Genomic DNA, 24,349 nt, shown 5'->3' with positions numbered 1-24,349 from the left:
ACATCGTGAAATGGTCATTTTATGCCAATAAGTTGAGATTGTGTTTTATGTAGCAATAGAGAACTGGAATATCCACTGGGTGTGGGGGGGGGGTGTGGGCAGCTAAGCCAGAAATTATTCCTCAGGCATCCTTTTTCCCTTGACCCTCCCATCTAATGGGATTTGTGAATGTCAAGTCCCTAACATATGTCATGATCTGTCTGTCCCCTTCTCTGCGTCCTGGACATCTTGGTTTTGATCCTCACTTGGATTATTATCTACTCGCTTCTCCCCACTGCTGCCAATGTAGGATTTCTAAACAAATGTCTGTACCCAGTGCATATTTATTGAGTGTCTATTACGTGCTCTGATGGAACAGATATGGCCTCAATTCTCATGAAGCCAACCGTCTACTGGGGAAGCTTCATTCCTACTTCACACAGCCATCCAAGGACGTAATCATTAATGCCCGCAGGGGTGTGTAGGAAAGTGCAAGGGGCTCTGAGACCAGACAACAGGGGTCTGCTCCAGGCTGGGGCTCAGAGAAGGCTTCTTTAAGGAAGTGATGCCTATATCAAGCCCTGAAGGGTGAGAAGGAGATGGCCACAGAGAAGGGGGCTGCTCTGGTCTTTGGGAAGAGTGGATGGAAAGTCATGGGGGAGGGAAAGACTTGCTTGAACCAGGGACTGAGAGTAGAACAGGGTGAATGGAACGTGTGAATAAGCCTGCAAGCTGCAGGCAGCCAGCCAGCCAGCTCGGTCGGGAGAGGAAGATGGGGCCCAGTCACACGGGCCTGAGCTGCCAAGGAAAGGAGATGGAATCAGATCCCAGTACAGTACCGTCTTTTGCCACCATGGAGACTGGACTGAGATGAGGGAGGAAACATAGCTCCGGGGCAGCTGTGGTGGGAGGAGACCGCTGCTGCACTCTCAGCTGTGCTCCTTTCAGCCCAAACCGCTGGCATGGCTCCCTTAGGCCCTCAGGAAAGGGGCCAAACTCTTCAGCACGGCCACTGCCCCACCCCATCACTGAGCTCCAAGAAAGACTCGAGGTTCCCCGAACTCTCAGTCAGCCCCGCGGAGCTTTCCTTCACGCTGCGTCGGCCTGGTAGGCCCTGCCCCTGAGACCACAGGGATCAACCTGCCTCTCACACTTACTCAGGACTCGGCGCAGGTGTCCTCACCTCCAGGAAGCCTTCCTTGACCAGGGAAGGCCTCTGAAGCGCTCACCTGGTTCCCCATTCATACCTCTGTTGAAGCCTCCGATGCTGTCAGTCACAAACACCCACCAAGCCTCTACGACAAATGCCCCCCAAGCCTGCTGCCCTGACACCAGCTCAGAATAAGACAGATTGGACCCTGGGTCCTTGGAGCACTTCCCGATTTAGCTGGAAGATGGGTAACGTACAATCAGCATAAACTAGAAACCCGTCGTTTCTAAGGTACAATGTGATGGGTGCTGAAATGGAGGGGAGTGAGATTACACTAATCCTCTCCTCAGAACATCTTCATTCCCCCAGGCTGAATTCCAGCTCCTCCATGTTCCCCAGGCATGCCACCCTCCCTCCTGCCACAGAGCCTCTGGATGTGGTCCCCTGTTCGGGAGGCCCCTTCCTCTCCTGCCGCTAATGAACTCTTCTTCATCTGTCACTTGACAGCACAGGCATGCCTTTCCACAAGGAAGCTTTCCCTGACCCCCATCCAGGGCAGACTCTTGTGTCACAGCTCTTGGCGCAGAACCACAGGTCAATCCATTAAAAGACCAAGTCACTGCATGAGCGAGACTTTTTTTTTTTTGCAACCTTTAGCTTTGTCCCTGTGGCTTTGTGTGTGCGTGGGTGGACTTTTCCATAACGACAGCTCTCTGTCTTCTCTGTCTGAAGACTCTTATGACCTTGCGCCCCCTGGCAGGTGTGCTGAACTATTGGAGACCCAGTCGAAGGTTTTATCTGAGAACCCACTGGAGCCTAGGAAAGCCTGAGGGTGGGGTCAGCATAACTGTCCACAGATTTGCAAAAAAAAAAAAAAAAAGACTGGAGAAGCTTGTACCAACAGGAAAGGTTTATAAGATGGCAGAGGCAGGAATGACACTAAATCAGCAGAAGTTTCCTTAAACATGTGGGCAAACTCATTGCTGGGAAATTAACTGTTCTTCAGCCCATCTGTCTCTCCTCTCCATCCATCCACCCATTCACTGTGCTTAGATGTGGGGATGGGAGGATCCGTTAAAATGAGTGACTCGGCAGCTTCAGCCTAGGGGGTGGTCCAGGGGAATCTAAATATCCCCAAAGGAAGTGGAAGGGTCAAGGGGATCTGAGGATGGAAAGATGAGAGAGGAGATGATGGGTGGGGGTGCTAACAGCTAATATTGATTGAGTATTTACTGCAGGCCTGAAACTATTCTCCTTCCTTTACATTTATTTTCTGACTTAATCCTCACAACCACCCTATGAAGTAGGTACTCATACCATGCCCATTTTACAGATTGGGGACACTGAGGTAGAGAGAGAGGAAGTCCTTTCCTCAAGGTTACACAGCTAGAAAGTGGCGAAGCCAAGGCTGAAATCCACGCAGCCCGTGCCCAGCAACCTCCCTCTTCACCACCGTGCACACTACCTCTGAGGGTCACGTACGGAGATGCATGAGGTACGTGAAGCGGATTAAAGGCGATTTCGCTTGCCAAAGGCAGGCCTGTGGACAGAGAACAAAGGATGACCCGGAATGGGAACATTTTAAGGGAGGAAGGAAGAGTAGCCAGAAGGAAGGAGAAACAGGAGAAGTACGGAGACAAGAAGGTGTCATCACCGGCCAGGGAGGCCAGCGTTTACTGGAAGGAGAGACTTTCAAAAAGGGCCAGCGCTTCAGAGCAAACAGAGGTAGGAAGAGAATGGTTGACAAAAAGCTCACCGGACTTGGCACCGGGGTTCTTGGTGATCTTTCAGAAAATGTGTCCCACAGGGAACTGGGGCGGCCCACGGAGGGGAAGGACCGGGGGGAACAGGTGGATGCGATGGTAGAGAAATGGGTTTTCAGAAACTTAGTCATGAGAACAGGAGACAGGACAGCAGCCAGAGGCAGAGAGCAGGATTCAGGTAAGAGTTGGCTGTAGGACAGGGGAGCGGTGAGTGTATTTGTAAGCCAGCCGGCGCGGAAAGAGGGGAGAGTTAACTGACAAAGCAACGCTGCCAACAGGGCAGGACACAGCTTTCTCATTGCACCCGCAGGCTCGCAAGAGCAAGCCGAGGCGCACTAATGCAGAGCACTTACTGATTCCCAAGGACTTCGTCTCTAAGCTGGTTCCTGACTGGCACAGAATTACCCAAGGAGTTGACCTGGGGACACCAGCATGGTGGAGGGGTAAGCTACACAAACAAACCAAAAAAGCACCTAGACTCAAGGAATTCTAGAGGCAAGGAATTGTAGGAACCTGTGGCTAAATAAAATTAAACTGGCTTCTTTGAAGTCTAAACTTGCTTGCATCATTTTATGCTAATGGACAACCTTAAACTCCAAGAAAAGGATAAAAGAATTCTGAGTTTCTGGTCTCAGGGACCACAGAATCTTTGTGTCTGGGAACATCTGGCTGAACTAGTGTTTCTCAGAACACATTCTGGGATATGCCGTTCGTGTGTGTTCAGGAAACGAGAATGTTCATTCCATCAGATGGAAACATTCCCACTCGTTTTTGTCACCAGTTGCTCAAAGGAAACCAAGGGTAAAGGTACTTTAGTAAAATCTGTGGGCTTCTTTCTTCCTTCACGGCACATTCTAACAGCAGGCTTACACCTGTTCTCAATTCTCATAGCAACAAGAAACGTCCTTCCACTGAAAAGCACTTGCAATGGTCTCTCAAAACACTTGCTTACTAAAGCTCAGTGGGGCTAAAGCATCTTTAAAAAAAAAAAAAAAAAGAAAGAAAGAAAGAAAACCAATTTTCTGCACTAAGATATGGTTAAAGGACTTCCCTGGTGGTGCAGTGGTTAAGAATCGGCTTGCCAATGTAGAGGACGCGGGTTCGAGCCCTGGTCTGGGAAGATCCCACATGCTGCGGAGCAACTAAGCCCGTGCGCCGCAACTACTGAAGCCCAGGCGCCTAGAGCCCGTGCTCCGCAACAAGAGAAGCCACAGCAATGAGAAGCCGGTGCACCGCCACGAAGACCCAATGCAGAGCCCCACCCCCACCAAAAAAAAAGGATATGGTTAAAAAATGAACATGGTTCACACATTTTTAGACATTGCTCTGCTGTAATAGGCCTGGGTCCCCGGTGTCCCTCAACTGGATGGTACTTTGCGCAGAGTGACTCACGCTCCAGTGTTCTTAAGAAGTGAATTCTTTGAAGAAAATTGTCCTTCACGTAAAATGTCAAGACAGACAGATTATAGTCAAAAAGGAAAGTCAGAGCGACACTGACCTTCACTGGGAAAATGCCCAAGTTAGAATATGGGAGAAAAATTAAAAGGGGAGAGGAATGCAGAGAAAGAAGGGAGGAAGGGAGATGTTGGGGTGGGGGGGGAGGAAGCAGGGCGGCCGTAGGGGACACAGGGCGGACGAGGGAACGGAAGTAAGGAGGTCTAGCACTTAATAAATGCCCTCTCTGTGTTTGGAAAGGGCACACAGAGGTGTTAGAAAAATAATATGTTTTTGGAATTCCCGGGTGATCCAGGGGTTAGGACTCGGCACTTTCACTGCTGTGGCTTGGGTTCAATCCCTGGCCGGGGAACTAAGATTCCACAAGCCGCGCAGCAAGGCCAAAAAGAAATTAATAACAATGATAATAATGTTTTTTAAAGTCACAGGCTAAGTCACTTGACAAGGGTTTTTGAAAACCACCAAATTCCCCTAGAAATATAAACCATCACTGGAAAAGACTCTGGAGCCAAGATCAAGTCCCGGCTCCCTCAATGCCTGTGCTCTGGGGCTGGAAATGTACAAGAAATACGACCTGTGAACTGAACGATCAGAAAGAGCCCGGGGCAGCAGAATGTGAAGGCAGAGTTGGAAAAAAACAGAGGTGAGAGTTGCCGCCCACTACGTGCCCCTCTGACATTTCCGAAGGCACGCAACCCCATCCCTTTGCCTTGTCCCGGACCACACATCGGATAACATGGCACCCAGCACCAACAGCAAAGTTCACCCCTAGAGAACTGCAATGCCAGCTCATCAGATACCCACCTATGGCAGAGATACGAAACTGAGAAGCACGGTGAGAGAAGGAATGAGGAAGAAACACTTTACATACTATTTGGGCGATCAGCTAGAACTCCCCGTTCTAACTCGTCAGGCTACTTCAGCCCGAACAATATCCAGTCTGGACGTGTTATGACAGACGCCACATTCCTGTTCAGATTGGCAGTGATTCCATTGCACCGTAGCTCGATTAGCGTGATTTTAGTGCCTTCTGCTTCAAGGCAGAAAGCACTTGTACTCAATAGCTGAAAATTACAGCCAGAAATCCACAGTAAGATCTGATAATTCTAAATGTTTGATATGGAAAGCGGAGGATGGGAAAACAATAGACTCGAGACAATGGCCTTCCCAGGTTTTGGAGCCTGCGGTGGTGGCAGGGGGCCCTTGTGGCACACGCACAACCCCACAAGTGGGATTTCACGCTTTGTCCCTTTTTCTACAGGTGAAACCTGTTGGGCGGGTGGGGGGGGGGGACACACCTTAACAGGCAGCAGAATCCTGGAGGGAGAGACAGGCAGGGAGTGACATAAGGAAAGCAGGCTTCCGGAAGGGCAAATGGGCAATGACAGAGGCTCTGGGGAAACCAGATAAAACCAGAGGTTATTCTGATTGAGGCTGGGAGAGGTGCATGTGGAGAGTCAGAAGTAGAACAATTTCCTAGAGATTTCTGTGAATGGGAAACTGAAGTTATTTAGCTGGAATGCAAATACGTGGAGGAAAACATTTTCAACCTGAAATCTGGAGCAGATCTGGGGTCGAAAGAGAAAAGGATCAGCTTCCTCACGGAGCAAAGAAAAAAAAGAACACGTGTAAAGTTTGCCCGGGTGGGAGAACCAGCAGGAAATGAAACAGAAAAGCCACAAGGGAAAAAGCAAAATCATACAAGTCAGCTACGTTCTATTACCCTAAATGACAGACTGTCTATGGCCATTTTCAAGAAACATCAGTAACGCTGAGTAGTTTTGACAGAGACCGTATGACTCACGAAGGCTGAAATATTTACTACCTGGCCCCTGACAGAAAACGTCTGCCAATCCGTGGTCTAGACCTGCCTTGAAGCTGCCCTGATTCTAGGCAGGGAGCACAGTTTGTTGCATCACAGACCCATAAATTTTTTTTCTTTTTTCTTTTTTTTTTTTTTAACTGGAGAGTCAAAACCCTTTTATATTCACAAATGACTGAACCAAAGGTATGGTGACTCCAATGTTCTTGGGTATGGTAACAAGCAAATTCTTCCACACTCAGCTTCCTTCTAAATTTACAGGCACGAAGCAAGACCTATTTCCTCTGCAGAACTTGTCAGCTATGGTCCACCGGCCCTACCACACCGAGGACAATGTGTACTTTTCCAAGCGCTTCAGGTTTCATCTGAAGCTAAGAGAAGGAAGATGCCTCCTGGACCATCTGTCCTTTGCACCTGTTGCCACTGCCCTCGTGAGGACGGACAAGTACCTCATTTCCAGGTCCCAGCGTGTTACCTTTTTTGAATGGCTCCCGGTTTTCCTCTGCTTCTCTGTTAACTCGATTCTGCTCTGGTTCCACCGCAGGCTCCTGGTCTTCAAGTTCATCTTCTGTTTCATCATCACTGTAAGGGACCACTTCGTCATTAGGCTGAGAATCCTCCTCAACTGTCGTTTCTGAATCTCTTTCTCTATTCATTCTGCTGGCAAATTGGAACTACCTGGCTTAAAAGAAAGGGAAACCAGAATGAAATATGACTCATACCCAGTTTTTGGTTGAATTCTGCCTGCATTTGGTTACAAGGCTTTTAACAGAACCTGACTAACATGGAAATATGCCTGAATAATGATTCCGAAGTTCAAATTATCATGCAAATAACAACAAAACCATTCATTATTGATTAAATGCTTGGGTGAGAATTTACAACCGTAATGTAGCTGCAAACTTTTTTTTTTTAAGGTTGTGTTTCAAATCGTGGGTCTCTACCCAGCAAAATTAATTTAATTGGCTCACAACCAACATTAAAATAAAGTGAAACAGATTTTAAAATATCCGAGTACAGCTCGCATAAAAAGAATTAGTACTGTTTGGGGAACAGTTTTACAAAACAGACACATATATACATTTATTTGCATTGTGGGTCTTCATGGAAATGAATTTCTTTTGGAAACTGTGGACTGCTGGCAAAGTTTGAAAACCACTGTCCTAAGATACCTGGTTTCTGCTAACACTAATATTCTGAGCTTTTACTCTGTGATGCATTTAAATACAAGCTTAGGTCCTCAAACTTTACTAACGACTTCTTGAAAGCACATCCTAGCCCACTGTCTGACTGCCACCACCCACTCCCTATATTTAAAATTTGTGCTTGTGTATACACCACAGTATAAAGTTTTATAAGTGCCAAGTACAACCTCAGTTATATTTATATTAGGAAAATATTTACACTAATACCCCAGGCTTTGTGAGGACAGACATACAACCTGGCATTATTTACATAAGCTTCCTACCGACATGTACTCAATATCATTAATAAAGGCAGCTCACATTTATTTAGTGTTAACTGCATGCGGGACTCCGCATGAAATGCTTTATAAACACTGGCTCCTTGAAACGTCCTATACCACCCTAGTGAAGGTGGTATTGTTATTTGTACTCTACAGAGGAGAAAACCAAACCTCTGCAACGTTGGATAACTTGTACGATAATTACTGAAATTTTGAAGCAAGAGCAATTGCTTTCCAAGAAGACATCTTTTATATTCTACGTTTATGTTACAGTTAAGATATTTTCATCAAGCGTTAGTTGCCTTGAGTGGAACTATTTCGCTGGCTGCACGCTTTATACCAAATCTAGCATCTTGAACATCTAAATTTTTATAACCATAGGTGTACATCTAGGAGAACATTCAAATACTTATGTGAGGAATTTGTCCAATATTATTTAAAACAAAACCCAGAAGCAACGTGGATATCCAATGATTAGCAACTGCGTAAATAAATTGTGGCATCCTCACACAATGGGACAGTGCAAAACAATTTAGATCACGGTGGGACAAGTTTTTAATGACATTGCAAAAACCCAAACACATTTAGTTGAAAGGTGAGTTAACAAGCCCCGTGTACAGAACAGTCCCAGTTATTCGCATTTTTTCATTTTCCAAAATTCCAACAACTGCCATATGCATGGTTCTCAGTGGGATGATACACGTAAAGTGCTCGATTTGGTATTTAGCCTAGAAAGTACTCAAACGTCAGTCGCTGTTATTGTTAACAATTCTTTCCATAATTAGAAAAACTGTGTTTTATAATAACAAATGGAACAGTGTGGGGAATCTATCCCTGTTGCCTTTTCCATCTCCAAAAATCACTTCTAATAATGCATCTGCCCCTCACTGGGAAGTAAAATATTAGACTATTACAAAATATGGTTATACTTAAGCACAGGCAGATTCACAGTTAAAACCTTTAACTGCCAAGTAAAACATTTTTCCTCTCTCCCAATTTTCTGCGGGTTAGTAAATGACTATTTCTTGGGATTTTACATGTGTTTAATTGGCCCTACTTGTGGTTTTATGCTTTAGCTAATATTTTAAAATACTCCTTAAAAAATTCCCAAACTCTCAAAGGCAGACTTTCACCAGAAATTTTTCAGAACCAACATAATAAAAGTGGTGACCATTTATTGAACACCTACTTTCTGTCAAGCAGGAAAACCCTGTGAGGGAGATGTTATCTACCCATCTTTCAGATGAGGAGACTGAGGCTCAGCTGTGGCAGGGTTAGGATCTAATCTCTCCATTACAGGGGCACAGAAAATACTGAAAAGTCTGAAAGCATCTCAGAGATAGTTTCTTTATTGTAGTACATATACACAACTAAATATACCATTTTAACCGTTTTTAAGTATCCAGGTCAGTGGCATTAAGTGCATCCTGTAGACACATTTTGTAAGTGATCATTTTGTTATCATTATTGCCAAGGGTCTCCATGCTTATTTCCCATGTTAAAGTTGGACCCAGGGGGACTTCCCTGGTGGCAGTGGTTAAGAATCCACCTGCCAATGCAGGGGACATGGGTTCGAGCCCTGGTCTGGGAAGATCCCACATGCCGTGGAGCAACTAAGCCCGTGAGCCACAACTACTGAGCCTGTGCTCCAGAGCCTGTGAGCCACAATTACTGAGCCCACGCACCTAGAGCCCATGCTCCGCAACAAGAGAAGCCACCACAAGGAGAAGACCGTGCACCACAACAAAGAGTAGCCCCCGCGCGCTGCAACTAGAGAAAGCCCGTGCGCAGCAATGAAGACCCAACGCAGCCATAGATAAATAAATAAATAAATAATTTAAAATTTGGATCCAGGGAATTCCCTGGTGGTCCAGTGGTTAGGACTCCGTGCTCTCACTGTGGAGGGCCTGGGTTCGATCTCTGGTCAGGGAACTAAAATCCCACAAGCCACATGGTGTAGCCAAAAAAAAAAAAGATATAAGATGGAATCCATCCCGAATCCAGTCCTTCGAGGTTGAAGGAGGAGACAAACAAAAAGGAATAGATTTACAACCACAAGCACGGGATCCAAAGAAAGCCAAACCACTGCACAACCAAGCAACTCACCGGCCAAGCACCTGCCACAGGCCAGATCTGGGAAGCTGACTTGGAAGGCTGGGTGGGGACCTCTAAGCTGAGCGGGAAGTTCTTTGCTGTATGTATATGGGTGTAATGCAGACACTCATGGAATAGTATAGCTCTGCCATCTTAGGCTACCAAAGAAAAGTTAGCTAGAAATCATTTTTTGGAAGCCCTAGGTGGCATAAAGCAGCTTTCCAGGTCTAACCACGATCTCGGTAAAGCAGGCACTACATACATGGATTTGGAAACTTTGTAATGTCTCTTCCCACCACTCCAGCACGTCACAGACTCCTGTGCACTTATTCAACCTCCACTGAGCACCTGCTAGGCGCAGACTGCTACCGGAGGCACTGGGAACCAAACCATCGTCCAGGTTATTGAGGGATACGGGGTAAGTAAATTATGTGTGACAGCCCCAGGACACAGCAAGGCCTGTCATTTCTCCCCAAACACATACCTACCTCCAACCCACTTCCTCCTCTCCATCTCCACAGCCACCACCCTAATGCAGGTACCACCATCTCTCTCCTGAAATGCTGCAGGTGGAGTCTAACAGGACTTCCCACCATCCACTTCCACCCGGCCACCAGAGTCATGCCACCTTCCTATGGGTTACGGACTGAACCGCCTCCCCCTAAAATTCAAAGATTGAAGCCCTAACCCTCAACGTGACTGTGTTTGAAGATAGGGCCTTTAAACAGGTGACTGAGGTTAAATAATATTATATGGGTGGGGCCCCAATCCGACGGGTCTCACATCCTTATAAGAGGATAAACCACCCAAGAGCTCTCTCTTTCTGCATGTGCACAGAGGAAAGGCCATATGGCAGCCAAGGAGAGAGGCCTCTCCAGAAACCACACAGGAGGCACTTTTGACTCTGTCCTTTGGAGACTTACAGTCTAGACAGGAGTCAGAAAAATTACAGCCTGAGGGCCAGATGTGGGCAACCATCTGTTTTTGTAAATAAAGTTTTATTAGAACACATCCTTGCTCTTTCCTTTATGTACTGTTTATGGCTGATTTTGCACAATAGAAGAGTTGAATAGCTGTGATAGACACCGGATGGCTTCAGAGGCTAAAATATTTACCATCTGGCCCTTTACAGAAAAAAAGTCTGTTGACCCCTGAACTAAAAGAAAAGATAATAAGAGACAGCAACAAAAGAAGTGGTCAATATCAAATGCCCACGGTCACATAAAATCATTATTGACCCGGATAAATCATGCATGCTTTGAGAATGTGAAATAAACCACCAGGTGTAGTGGTGGGGAAGTGTCCCTAAATCGTACAGTTGCCCTATGGATTGGGAATGGTACTATTTCAACTGCTGCATAGCTGTTTAACTAGAAAAGACACACAATTCCAAATGCCTGAGGTAACAACACACCATCATCTCCCGTTTTGTGTGAGGAAGCTGTGGTCATGCATCTGCCAATACCCAGTTCCATGCAGTATTTCATCATTAATCCATGTGCTTATAATCATGACATTGGATATACATGTGAATAAATATTAGAGCAAGGAAGCAAAAGATTTATCAGGATTTTTTTAAAGTCATCAATGTGATTTAGCATTCAAGGATTTTTCTGGTCACATGATCTTAGGAAAATGTCTTAGCTCCTGCTCAGGCTGAAAAGCAGCATGATTAATTGGAAAGAACATAGGTCTGGATTCAAACCATGGCTCTACTGTTCACCACTTTATTACCATTTTGGAAGCTCACTTTTCTCATCTGTTAAAAAAAGGGAGGAGGAGGAAGAGGTCTCATTTCCCATCCTGCGTTCTGCAGTATTCAGCCCTCTTGGTCATAAACCCCAGAAGACAGGAGGGGTAAATGGCAAGATTTCCAAATTTGAACCCCTGCCATCTTTAAATAATTGGCTATGAAATGCTTGTGCAGTGAAGGAATTCATGAAATTCTCTATTCCCTTTGTGGAGGAGGGGGTCTGAAGGAGAGAGAACAGGAGAGAATTCATGAAATTCTCTATTCCCTTTGTGGAGGAGGGGGTCTGAAGGAGAGAGAACAGGGAAACCCAGGCACAAAGAAATACCTTTCTGCCTTTGCAATAAAACTCTGAAGTCAGAAGTAATGAAAGCACAAACTTTTGTTGCTATCACAAGGTTTCTAGATTCAAATGAAGGGAAAGGAGGAACAAAAAAAAAAGCTGAGTTCTGCCACTGCTAGGGTCTGATCTGCACACATAACACAACTCAGAGGCTGGGGAAGGCCAAGAGTCCCCGATCAATGATATCTCTGTGGTATAAATTGATTCAAGTCCAGGATGACTCCAGCCTAAACAGGAAGTAAGATTCACCATATTCATTTTTGTTCATTCTTCATCATCTTTTTTATGACTCTTTAAAGTCCTCAACAAGAAAGGGTATTTCTGAAATGGATTTTTCCTCATTTCATTTGCCTATTTTTATTATTATTGTTGATAATGCAAAATATTTAACATAACATATATCATGACATAACAAATTTGTGTATTATATTTCTATATGCTCTATGCTATCTATGCATGTTTTAATTATATGTTTCATACTAAATATAATAAATTACAACTCTGGGGGACTTCCCTGGTGGTCCAGTGGGTAAGAATCTACCTTCCAACGCAGGGGATGCAGGTTCAATCCCTGGTCGGGGAACTAAGATCCCACATGCCACAGGGCAACAAAGCCCACGTGCCACAACTAGAGAGCCCGTGTGCCACAACTAGAGAGCCCCCGTGCTGCAACTACTGAGCCCACACACAACTAGAGAAGCCCGCATGCTGCAACTACAGAGAAGCCTGCATGCCGTGACAAAGACCCAGCACAGCCAAAAAATAAAAATAAATAAATAAATAAATTACAACTCTGGCAGGCAGAGTCTAAGACGCCTCCAATGATCCCACCACCTGGTGTTCATGCTCTTGTGTAATCTCTTCCCCGTGAGAATGGACTGGACATAATGCCTTGCTTTTTTTTTTTTTTTAAACATCTTTATTGCAGTGTAATTGCTTTACAATGGTGTGTTACTTTCTGCTTTATAACAAAGTGAATCAGCTATACATATATAATGCCTTGCTTTTAACCAACAGAATGGGGTGTCTTGTGCGTGATTAGATTATAAGAGGCTGTGACTTCCTTGTTGCCAGCCAGCTCTCATTCCCTCACCCCCTTCCTGGCTTTGATGAAGTAGCTATCCTATGGAGAGGCTCATATGGAAAGAAACTGAGTGGGCATCTGGCCAATAGCCAGCAAGGAACTGGGGTCCTCAGTCCAACAACCCTTAAGGAAATGAATTTTGTACATGTACAGCATGGTGACTATAGCTAACAATACTGTAGTGTATAGTTGAAAGTTGCTAAGAGTAGATCTTAGAAGCTCTCATCACACACAAAAAAATTGTAACCATGTGAGATGATGGATATTAACTAAACTTACTGTAGTAATCGTTTCACAATATAGACATACATCAAATCATTCAGTTGTATACCTTAAACTAATGCAATGTTATAGGTCAATTATATCTCAAAAAACCAGAACAAATAAGCACATTTTTTGAATTTTAAAAAAAAAAAGCAAAGGAATTTTGGCAACAACCACAGGAACTGGGAAGTGGATCCTTTCTCAGTCCAGCCTTCAGATGAGACCCCAGCCTGTGCTGACACCTTAACTGCAGGTTTGTGAGAGACCCTGAAGCAGAGGACTCAGGCAGTGGTCAGATTCCTGATCCACAGAAACTGTAAGACAACATACGTGTTGTTCTAAGTTCTGGAGTAATTTGTTACGTAGCAATAAATAATACACATATCATTCATCACAAATAATAAGAATTCTATGGTAAGACACCTCATATGGCTGGTTTTATTTCCAAGTAATTCCAAAGAAGAGCCCCATCGAAGAGGCAGCAGAAATCTCTATTATCCTAGTCAGTCCAGACACATGCCACACACTGTTTGGAATCTGCTCAACACTCTTTCTTTTTTTGAAATTAATTTTTGACTGGAGTAGAGTTGATTTACAATGTTGTGTTAGTTGCTCAATACTCTTGAGAGTAAAATCTGCCAAGCTGGACGACCGTTGTAATTAGACCAAAAAAAATCTCATGAACCAACAGTAATAAAACCTACCTAAGATCTAGATTAAATTCAAACTTTATACTGTTCTAGAAACAACACAATTACTGCTCCTAGGACAAATGGGGTTATAAGTTTTATTTCCTCCCAAACTGAAGCCTAGAAAACCTAGAAGCCCGGGATAACTAACACAAAACTAAGGGATCATTAATATCACCGTTGTAGGGACAAGTCAGCCAGGGCCTTTACTCACGATAGAAAAGGCTTCTCTGGGTCCACAGCTTCATCCTCTTTTCCTCTGAAACTCTACCCAGAGCCCTTTGCCACAAAGGAAGACCGACCCCCAGTTCACATCACACACCTCTGATGGCTACCATTTAAAAAGGTGCAGGGGTGGGCTTCCCTGGTGGCACAGTGGTTGAGAGTCCGCCTGCCGATGCAGGGGACGCGGGTTCGTGCCCCGGTCCGGGAAGATCCCACGTGCCGCGGAGCGGCTGGGCCTCGTGAGCCATGGCCGCTGAGCCTGCGCGTCTGGAGCCTGTGCTCCGCGACGGGAGAGGCCACAACAGTCAGAGGCCCGCGTACCGCCAAAAAATAAAAAATTAAAAAAAAAGGTGCAGGGGAAACCTCAAAACTTTGACCTCTCGGAGAAGGGCAGGGCAGTTTTTTTCATTCTGATACTGTCATCCCAACTCTGTCATGGGCTCCCCAGCATATCCTAGTAATGATGACTGCTTCTTGTTACCACTAGGCTGCCCCTTACCATTCACTCCTAAGTATTTTCACATACATCCTCTCTCACAATTGTCGTGGAATTATTCCGAGACAGGTGGCCAGGTGCTATCGTTGCCATGTTACCAATGAGAAAACTAAGGTGGTTAAGGAACTCTCCCAAGGTTATTTAGCTCCTACCTAAGTGGTAACATCAGATTGGATGCAGGCCCCCTCACTCCCCGGCTCTGTGCTAGGTGGGGTGCAGTACACGCCCCGCGGCTTCAGAGTGGAATTCAAGCTCCTCCGTCCAGGAAGCATCAGAGCCTGCTCCCCGACTGCAAGTGGCAAGTGCTTTCCTTGTCTACGGACCAACTTAGAGCCTCCTAAGTCACCAGAAAAACGTAAGCAAAGGAAATGGAGAACTTGACAAACTAAAGCCAACCCTGGGGTCTACAGACAGGTCTCTCCTTCCCGGATGAGTTGTAAAATTTTAAAAGCCTCTCCCTTTACGTCACATTAGAGTGTATGGAAATCAATAATCACTTCCTAGCTGTTTTGAGCTGGGCAATGTGTGTGGGACTCACAGAGGGGAGCAAGAACTCTGGATGGATGGGAGAGACATTTTCAGGAATGAGGAACAGGTAGAGTGAAAACAGCGGCAGGAATGTAAATATAAGGCACCCGCCCGGCTGAAAGATTTAGGGGGTATCGGGGCAGAGCTCATGAAAGGCTGGTTGGAGTCATCTTCCCCCGCCTACGAGGACCTGACGAGGCTTTATTCCAGGCAGTGGACAGAAGCACTGAACGTATCTGCAAGGAGAGACATCCGATCTGCCCCATGCTTCAGCAGGACGAATCTGATAGCGGAGGGAGTGTGGGTGGCCAGGAAGTGAGAGCCAGGCAGGGAGACCATCCAGAGGTCACACTGGATACTGAGCATCTCCCAGGCACTTGTCACCGGTAAAACCAAGCAGTTCGGTCCTATTACCTCTGGGGCCACATTCGGCAACAACGCTCAGTGTGTGAACGTAGCCGCAGCCAGAAGGAACACAGGCCGGAGACAGGGTGGTGCCAACTAGAAAAATGTGTTTCAAATTAAGATTGGGTGGGGCTGCCATTCTTTTGTCTGGAAAACTAAGAAAAATAAACAAAAGGCTAGAATGGATTCTCATAGGATAATAATGCCAGAATTCCCCACAGGTTGACTTTGGAGCACAGCTTCAATCCACAGTGTGTTTTGATAATAAATACTGAAAGGTACCAGGAGAAAAACATTGTCATTTTCACATTCAAGCGTCATCCTTACTTGTTAGGGACAATGGTCCCATTTTACTTCATTACTATTGCCTCTGTGATTAGGTTTTTCACTTCTATTCGTGCTTAAATAATATAAAATCATTGGGGCTTTATATTTGACAGTTGCCTGGAAGCCAAACCTCCAAGGAGAAATAACAAGTTAGTCTGTCGAATTGAATTAATTTTCATGTTTGAAGAGTCACCAGCCTATTGATGGATGGATGCAATTGACAGAAAGATTACACTACAGAAGGATATAAGAATCAGCAGAATCTTGCAGAACTGAATATAAATCTTAAACTTTTCATTCTACAAAGAGACAATTTGTATTCCCCATTCAGATTCAATAGGAACTGCTTGTTTGAATAAAAGGATAGAAAAAGTAATGTAAAAAATGATGTAACAAGTAAATGGGAACAAACACACAGGAAAAGATCACTCTTACTAGCAGTCAAAGAGGGGCAAACGGATGAAAACGTAAGACAACACTTTATGCCTATTAAGTTAACAATATTCAATGACTACATCTAGTGCTGGGCAGTTGTAAAGCTGAGTGAATTCCCTCTCTCTCTCTCTCTCTCTCTCACACACACACACACACACACACACACACACACACACGCCTCCTGCTGCTGACATTGAAATTGCTACATTCCAATGGAAAACAGTATAGCAACACTTTGTCCCAATAACACTAAAGATATTTATAACATGTGACCCAATAATCTCATTTATAGAAACATTTCCAACAGAAACAATTCAACAAGTAAAATCACTCTATTCATAGAAAAATTTTGGACTCTTGTTGTCAGCTATATAAAGCAGGAATAGAGACCATTGGAAAGTCCATCAGGATAATGGTTTTATAAATTATTATCTTAGAGTATCCATTAAAAATGACACCCCTAGAAACAGAGGAAATGCTTTAAATACAACATCAAATTGGGGGAAAGACAGAAATCATAATTGTGTCCTATTACTGCAGCTTTGTAAATAACACATACATGTGTATTTTGGAAAAGAATTTTTGCTCTGGAAGAAGAAACCCACTGTGTGTGTTTTTCTTCTAAAGTAATCAACAATTGATAATACCTACCCACCCTTACATCTGAAGCCTGTTCAGCAGTTACTTAATGTGCTGGGCTCATTTCATGAAATCCTCACAACATACCTAAAAAGCAGGTATTATCCTCATTTTGCAGGCTTTATAGAGGTTAGGTGACTCCACCAGGGTCACAGAATGAGATTTCAACCAGGTGTTTGCCCCCAAATCTCTTAAGATTTGTCACAGAGCTGTTTCAAGGGAGAGAAAAGATGTGTCAGGGTATCAGGACCACGCCCAGCCACGCTTTCTTACTATCAATCCTCTCTCTTTGCAAATGATTACAAAACCAAAAGCAGGAGTGAACGCAGGTTGCTTTCATCCCCAGGTGGTCTGAGCCCTGAAAAGGGATGGTTTGCATGTCAGGGCAGGAGAGATGAAACCTACCTTTTTATCTTTCATCTCAACATACCTTCCCGGTGCATTAGTCAATATAAGATCCCAATTCTCTCCTAAGGATGATGAAATGCCATGAAATCTAGTCTGGGCCCATTTTTTTCCTTACAGCCCTCTGTGCCAATGGAGACCCCAAACTACCGACCTTCACTAAACTTCCAGGCTGCACGCAATAAAAACAGACCTCAAGAGCCCTGGACAGAGGTCCAGTGACAAAATGATTTAAAATGTTAGTTTTTCCTCATTCCATCATAATAGACATCCAAAAGGTCTGTGGCCTCAACTGAAAATACAAACTCCCTTGTATTTTTTTGTAAAAAAATATTTTTTATATGTAAAGATGTTTTATATTTTCCATATATTCATACGTAAATGTTTCAAGGTTTAAATAGACAGTATGTATGATTGATACATCAAGGATGATCAGGGCACCTACTTGGTACCTTTTCAAGACACTGTCATGGGGACCTCCCTGGTGGCACAGTGGTTAAGAATCCGCCTGCCAATGCAGGGGACAATGCAGGGTTCAATCCCTGGTCCAGGAAGATCCCACATGCTGCGGAGCAGCTAAGCCCGTGCGCCACAACTATTGAGGCTGCGCTCTAGATCCCACGAGCCACAACTTCTGAAGCCCGTGCTCTGCAACAAGAGCAGCCACCGCAATGAGAAGCCCGCACATCGCAACGAAGCGTAGCCCCTGCTTGCCACAACTAGAGAAAGCCCACGTGCAGCAACAAATACCCAAAGCAGCCAAAAAAAAAAAAAAAAAAAAGACACTGTCATGGTTTCATGAATGTCTATGCCTGGTCATGGAGTCTTACTTCTCGGTCCATTTGAACATTAACATCTTCACAAATTCTGGGTCCCAGAAATTGAAGGGATGAAGGCCACAGCTGATATTTCATTACTGTCTCCCCTGCTGTATTTAAAGCCACCTTAGAGGACACAACTTAGATTACAAACTCTTCCCAGGCAGCTGAATTCACACCCAAAGTTTTGGACCAAGATCATACTGCAAACACATGGTTAATATTTTATATGTCCCTTGGAAACACATTTGGTTTGAATGATCTCCAGAGTTTCCTACAGATGGTCAGCGATTCTAACTATCTGTTCTGGCTTTCAGATTTTTGGACAGGTCAGCTAACAGAAGTGTGTAAGTTTCTACAGATCTGATAGATTTAAGGATTTATGAGAATACTTACAGAGCTTCCAAAGCTTCCAGTGTTTTCCGAGGGTGATGGTGGTGAGTGTTTAAAGGTAGCTGACTACACATTCTGTGTATCCGTCACTGAGCTGAGAGCTTGGCATGTACTATTTTATTTCATTTGCTGAGGGTCAAACTGTTATCGCCACTTTACAGATGAGGAAACTGACATTGAGAGGTTAAGTTCTCTGCCCAAGGGCATATAGGAGGTACATGGGATAAAATTCCTTATTGAAAGTTTATGCTCTTAGCCACAACACTCAGTGCCTTAATGGTACCTAATAGCATCACCATGGGGTAAGTTGGAGAAGAGATAATTAATCCAATTTATAGCTAAGGAGACGTATAACTAAGAGACACACAGTTAACTTTGTGTTGGAGCTAGTATGGGCGTGTGCCCAGCCAGGATGCCCTCAACATCCTCGGATCTCTCGACTCAAGGTCTGACCTCTGAGGAAACTGAGCAAGGGGGAGGGGCATAAAATGGAGGTCACTACTGGCAAGCGTGGGTTCACCCTTACAAGAGAATTCCTCACTGTCACCTAGAATCCGGGTCTCTGACTTTATATTAAATGCCTTTTGCCCTCTGTTTACCTGGGAGGAAGAAGTCCTTGGAGCCTGGCTCCTGCCTTCTACCCCCATCCAGCCCCCTGCGCTGACTGGTCACGTGGTTTCCCAAAGGTGTCCCTTGGCAGTGTCCTTAGAAGAGCCCCTAGGGCAGAGGGGCTCAGTAGTTCAGCCGCAGGCTCTCTTTTTTTTTTTTTTTTTTTTTTTTTTTTTGCGGTACGCGGGCCTTTCACTGCTGTGGCCTCTCCCGTTGCGGAGCCCAGGCTCCGGACGCGCAGGCTCAGTGGCCATGGCTCACGGGCCCAGCCTCTCCGCGGCATGTGGGATCTTCCCGGACCGGGGCTCGAACCCCTGTCCCCTGCACTGGCAGGCAGATTCTCAACCACTACACCACCAGGGAAGCCAGCCATCTCTTTTAAATCTATGGTGTACTGTAGAATTTTTATTTGAAGAACTATGGCTTTCCAAAAAAAAATAAAAATAAAAAATAACGACCACTGCCTTGGCCCATTCTCCCAGGAACTAAGAACGAGAGATGTGTGTGATATCATGATTTACAATAAGAAATATATATTTGGTCTTTGTCCTTTTCCTGGGACAGATCTCCTAAAAACTTGGAATATCCTGAGTGGTGAGAGTTACAAAAGTGTCTTCTGCTATTTAATGAGGTGACTTTAGAAAGGCACCTAGGGATTGGGAAAGGGGCTACAGGTTGAATCAATCACCAATAGCAATGATTTAACCAGTCACATCGATGTAATGAAGTCCCATTAAAGCCCTAAAGGAGAGGTTTGAAGAGCTTCTGGGTTGGTGAACAGGTAGAGATTTGGGAAGAGAGAGCGCACCTTTCCCCATAACTTGTACAATGCATCTCTTCCATCGGGCTATTACTGAGTTATAGTCTTTTATAATAAACCAGTGATCTAGAACAAACAAAATATTTCAGTTCTGTGAGCTGCTTTAGCAAATTAATTGAACCCCAAAAGGGGGTCATTGGAACCTCCCATCTGTAGCTGGTAGGTCAGAAGCACAGGTGACAACCTGGACATGCTATTGGTGTCTGAAGTTGTGGGGAGAGCAGTGTTGTAGGACTGAGCCCTTAACCTGTGGGGTCTGATGTTATCTTCAGGTACAATGGACAGTGTCAGAATTATGTCGAATTGTAGGACAGCCAGCTGGTGTTAGAGAATTGCTTAGTAGTGTGGGAAAAGCACACACACATTAGAATTGGGTGCAGAATCGTTTAATGTGACTCATTCACATTCCCACAGCTAGTCAGGGTCAGGCTGCCACTGCAGGGACCTACAAGGGGTAGGGAGTTTGGTTAGCCCAGCTTGCAGGTAATAAGGAAGTGCATTCCCTGTAGAAGCTTCAAAAACAGTAGCAAAACCAACTAAAAAGTCATAGTGTTTCTTACATTATTATCGCCATGAATGGATGTCAGTGATAAAACACTCCTCTCAAAAATCTTTCTGTTGTAGTTTCTGCTCAATTTTAATAATATATAGGTAAACTTAAAAAAAAAATACTACTTATCTACAATAAATGTGGGATTCTATGGAAGCTAATTCTGAGAAGCCCACCTGTCACACCCAAGTTCAGGTGCATGTATTGTTGCAACAGCAGCTTTGAGGCTGGTTTCCAGCAGTAAGTGTCTTCCAGCCTCTGGTATTACATATGCCTGAGCTTCTGCAGCAGATTTGAAATAAGCAATTATAAAGACAAGAGAGAGAAGAGTGACATGAAATTTAAAACAACCAATCACAAAACAGAATGCTTCCTTCAATTCCATCACCCTCTGTAGCCACTTGGAGTTTTTATTTGCATTCAAAATTTAAAACAGTGAAACATACAATGAGTTCTGACTTATCTCCAAAAATTCAAAATGAATTCCAGTTTAATAAAAGAAAACATCACTGCCTGGGTTTCTTTTCCAGAAATGAAAATTATTCTTATTCATTTCATTTCCCGATTGCTAACTGAAAATAATTTTGTCCTATAGAGAAGGAGGTTTTAAAAAATGATCTGCACTGCATGCCAAATACTTGGGGTACACCACGGCTGGCTGGTCTCCAACTCCTGGGCTTTAGCTCTGTTCCCCATATCATGCTTCCTGCCACGAATATCACCCCAAATTCATATGTTGAAGTCCTAACCCTCCAGTACCTGAAACAGATCCTTCCCTAGTACCTTCAGAGGGAGCATGGCCTTGATCCTGGACTTCTATAGCCTCTAGAACTGGAAGACAACAGATTTCCATTGTTTAAGCCACCCAGTTTATGGTACTTTGTTACAGTAGCCATAGTAAATTAATACATTGTTTCAATGTGTGGTTTAAAATTTTTAAGTTCCTTAATTCCTAGGAACAGAAGATGTCACAGCCAGATACTGCATATTGCCTGTCTACAAATTCAGAATGCACCTCCCACCATGACTGTGCACCTAAAAGCGAAAGCAGTGGCTAGCTTTTGTAACAAATTATACACTTAAGATGTAAATGACCATGTTCTTTTTTTTTTTTTTTTTTTTCCCCGGTACGCGGGCCTCTCGCTGTTGTGGCCTCTCCCGTTGCGGAGCACAGACTCCGGACGCGCAGGCTCAGCGGCCGTGGCTCATGGGCCCAGCCGCTCGACAGCATGTGGGATCCTCCCGGACTCGGGCACGAACCTGCGTCCCCTGCATCAGCAGGTGGACTCCCAACCACTGCGCCACCAGGGAAGCCCAATGACCGTGTTCTGTTTTCTCTCTCCTAATTACCCAAACATAAGACATGCTACTTTTCTGCCACTTAACTAGGTTACAAGTTATTGAAGTGAACAACGGGAAGAAACAACTGGTATTGCAGCAAATAAGGGCAGGCTGCTCAAACAGGAATGACTGATGCAGGCCTCCTACAAACATCTATTCTGATTTGCATTTTAAGAGAAAACATAAAACCTACAGAGGTGTCCAACATTTATTAAAACAGCTGCAAAATGTTTTGAGGTTTTAAAGAGTGCCAATTTAAAAAGCTTTTTACTCCATCTCTTAAAAAACATGGCCCCAGGAAAAAATGCCAATTCATTCTAAACTTTCTTCTCCTCTTGGTCAATATTTGCTTCCCTTTACGGAGATTCTGTGCACCTTTCTGGGAGCATTAGCACGTGGTGAGGAGGCTTGCATTGGATTTAGCAAGACCTACCCTCTCCCACACGTACTCCACCCCGAACACAAGGGCATGTAATACTGAGAGAACATTCTTTTTAAACGCTGAACTGAAACAACACGTAAAACCACCAACCAAAATACATTCGAGTATTTTTTGCTCTTTCACATGCCAACCTTCTCCAAAGGCCCAGACTTCAGCCCTCACCTCCTGCAAGGACTTGCTCTATTGACACAGAAAAATTACTTCCTCAACCCAACTGTTATCATCTTACTATTCATAACTTTTATCATACTGTTACTAACGCTAATAAACTTTTGTAATAGTTAACATGTGACCTCACCTGGTTAAGGTGCAGGCATGCTATGGAACTCTGAGTTGAGTCGGGAAGATGGGCTGGGCAGGAAGCAGGCCCTGGCTGAGTTGTTCAGAGGACTCTCTCCCCATCACCTCCTACCCCACCTCTACTCTCCAGAGCAAACCCTCAACTGTCCATCATCAGTCAATGCCAGGGATAAACTCCCAACAAGCAGCAAATCTCACTGTTCTGAACTTAATATTTCAACACAATAATCCTCCTGACTGCTCAGAGCTCTTTAAAAAAAAAAAAAAAAAGTAGTGTAAGAATAAAGAGCGTCAATAAGTCAATCAATAAATGAGGGGCTTAAGTAATCATTCAATCTTCATAGCCACGCCAGGAATTAATATGCTCACAACATAATCCAAGAAAAAAACTACTTAAAAGCCTTTAAATTCTACATGGATTTGAACGTTAGATATCTGGAACAAATTAAAATCTTTTTAAAGCACATTTTTAAAGCACTCTGAAAAGACTATGCTCTGGATTTACAATTGGCCATTCCTCAATATTTGAGCTGTGACACACGTACTCTGTCATCCTACAGTCAGTGAAAAGCCAAGCTACACTCAAGACCCAAAGTTGGTGTTTTGGCCACAAAACGGGCCACTTCCAGACACTCCTCAGCCAGACCTGCCTAGCAGGTCAGCCCCTGGGCTCAGGGCTACCTACAGTCAACCCAGACTCAGAGGCCATACCCTCTCCTTTGCCTTTTCACCTCAGAAATCTGGCGATGGTGACTTCACGTCTTAGCCTTCCAACGTCTAGATGCCATGCACAGAAAACAACGTTGCCCAACCCTGACGCTGCTAATTCTGTGTATGTTTGTACATATCACATGAGGATTCATCTTTATGAACGCTTGTCACGGTTTAGACACACTATCAATAAGAGAGGAGTCATTCGAAAGAGATTTAAAATTTGCCATTAAGACCAAATACAAAATACAACTAACATTCAACACATTCTGAAAACGGAACCAATGACCTAGGCTGTCCCAGGTCAGATGCGGAAATCTGAGAGATTACTCGGGTTGTCTTCAAAAGCTACAGACAGCTGGTTTCTGTCGTGCTCCATTACGGAAATGATTAGTTTTACATCTGCGTTAGCATGAGAAAGGCTATGGCTCTCAGCTCTGCCCCGCCCGTCGTGGTGCCCCACTCCGCCCCACTCCAGCCACCTCCTGCCTACACGCAGGGACACACTCACAAAGGCAGCAAGGCACTTTCACCCCTTTTCCAGATCCTCAAATCCTGATGCATTGGCTTTTTCACTTGCAAACAACTTACTGTCTGCCTGACCCATTCTTTGTATTCTGCCTTGTACTATGGATGATGCTTCTGTTTCTTAAAAAGAAGTAAATTCCAAAGCTCAGGACCAAGCCCTCTTCCTCTTATTTCCCAACTGAGCCAGGATCAAGGGATGGTTAAGTGCTTCTGTCTGAAGACAAAGAGACAGGGCTAAAATCCCAGCTCTACCTCTTACCACTCTTGGGACCTTGGGGAAAATAGCCTCACTAAGTCTCCTCATTTGTAAAATGAAGGTAATGCCTATCTTACAGATCCTTGTGAAGCTCAATCTTGGTCTCAGGTAAAACCCCTAGCAGAGTGCTCGGCACCTGGGACCAAAGTATCCACTGAGCGAACCTTTTCATCAGCAATTCAGCAAGATAGCACAGCTGTGAGACAATGAATAATATATTTCTCAATAAAACTTAAATAGTTTCTTATAAACTATTATAAGCC

General features: G+C 44.4%; 1 protein-coding gene across 3 annotated transcripts in view; it reads right to left on the bottom strand.

The window, feature by feature from the left end:
* The window catches only part of ATP8B1 (ATPase phospholipid transporting 8B1), a 112,824-nt gene that overhangs the window by 56,295 nt on the left and 32,180 nt on the right, over nucleotides 1-24,349 (bottom strand). For 2 of the 3 annotated variants that reach the window (XM_059040437.2, XM_067015224.1), the window contains exon 2: nucleotides 6,645-6,847. In XM_059040437.2, the coding sequence (XP_058896420.1) occupies nucleotides 6,645-6,825 (181 nt within the window). In that variant the 5' untranslated portion in view covers nucleotides 6,826-6,847. Of the gene's footprint in view, nucleotides 1-6,644; nucleotides 6,852-24,349 lie in introns of all 3 variants that reach the window. The other variant, XM_067015223.1, reaches the window with a different exon arrangement.

This window comes from Kogia breviceps, chromosome 15, assembly GCF_026419965.1.
Source record: "Kogia breviceps isolate mKogBre1 chromosome 15, mKogBre1 haplotype 1, whole genome shotgun sequence".
NCBI lineage: Eukaryota > Metazoa > Chordata > Mammalia > Artiodactyla > Physeteridae > Kogia > Kogia breviceps.
This window is presented reverse-complemented; position numbering and strand designations above follow the sequence as displayed.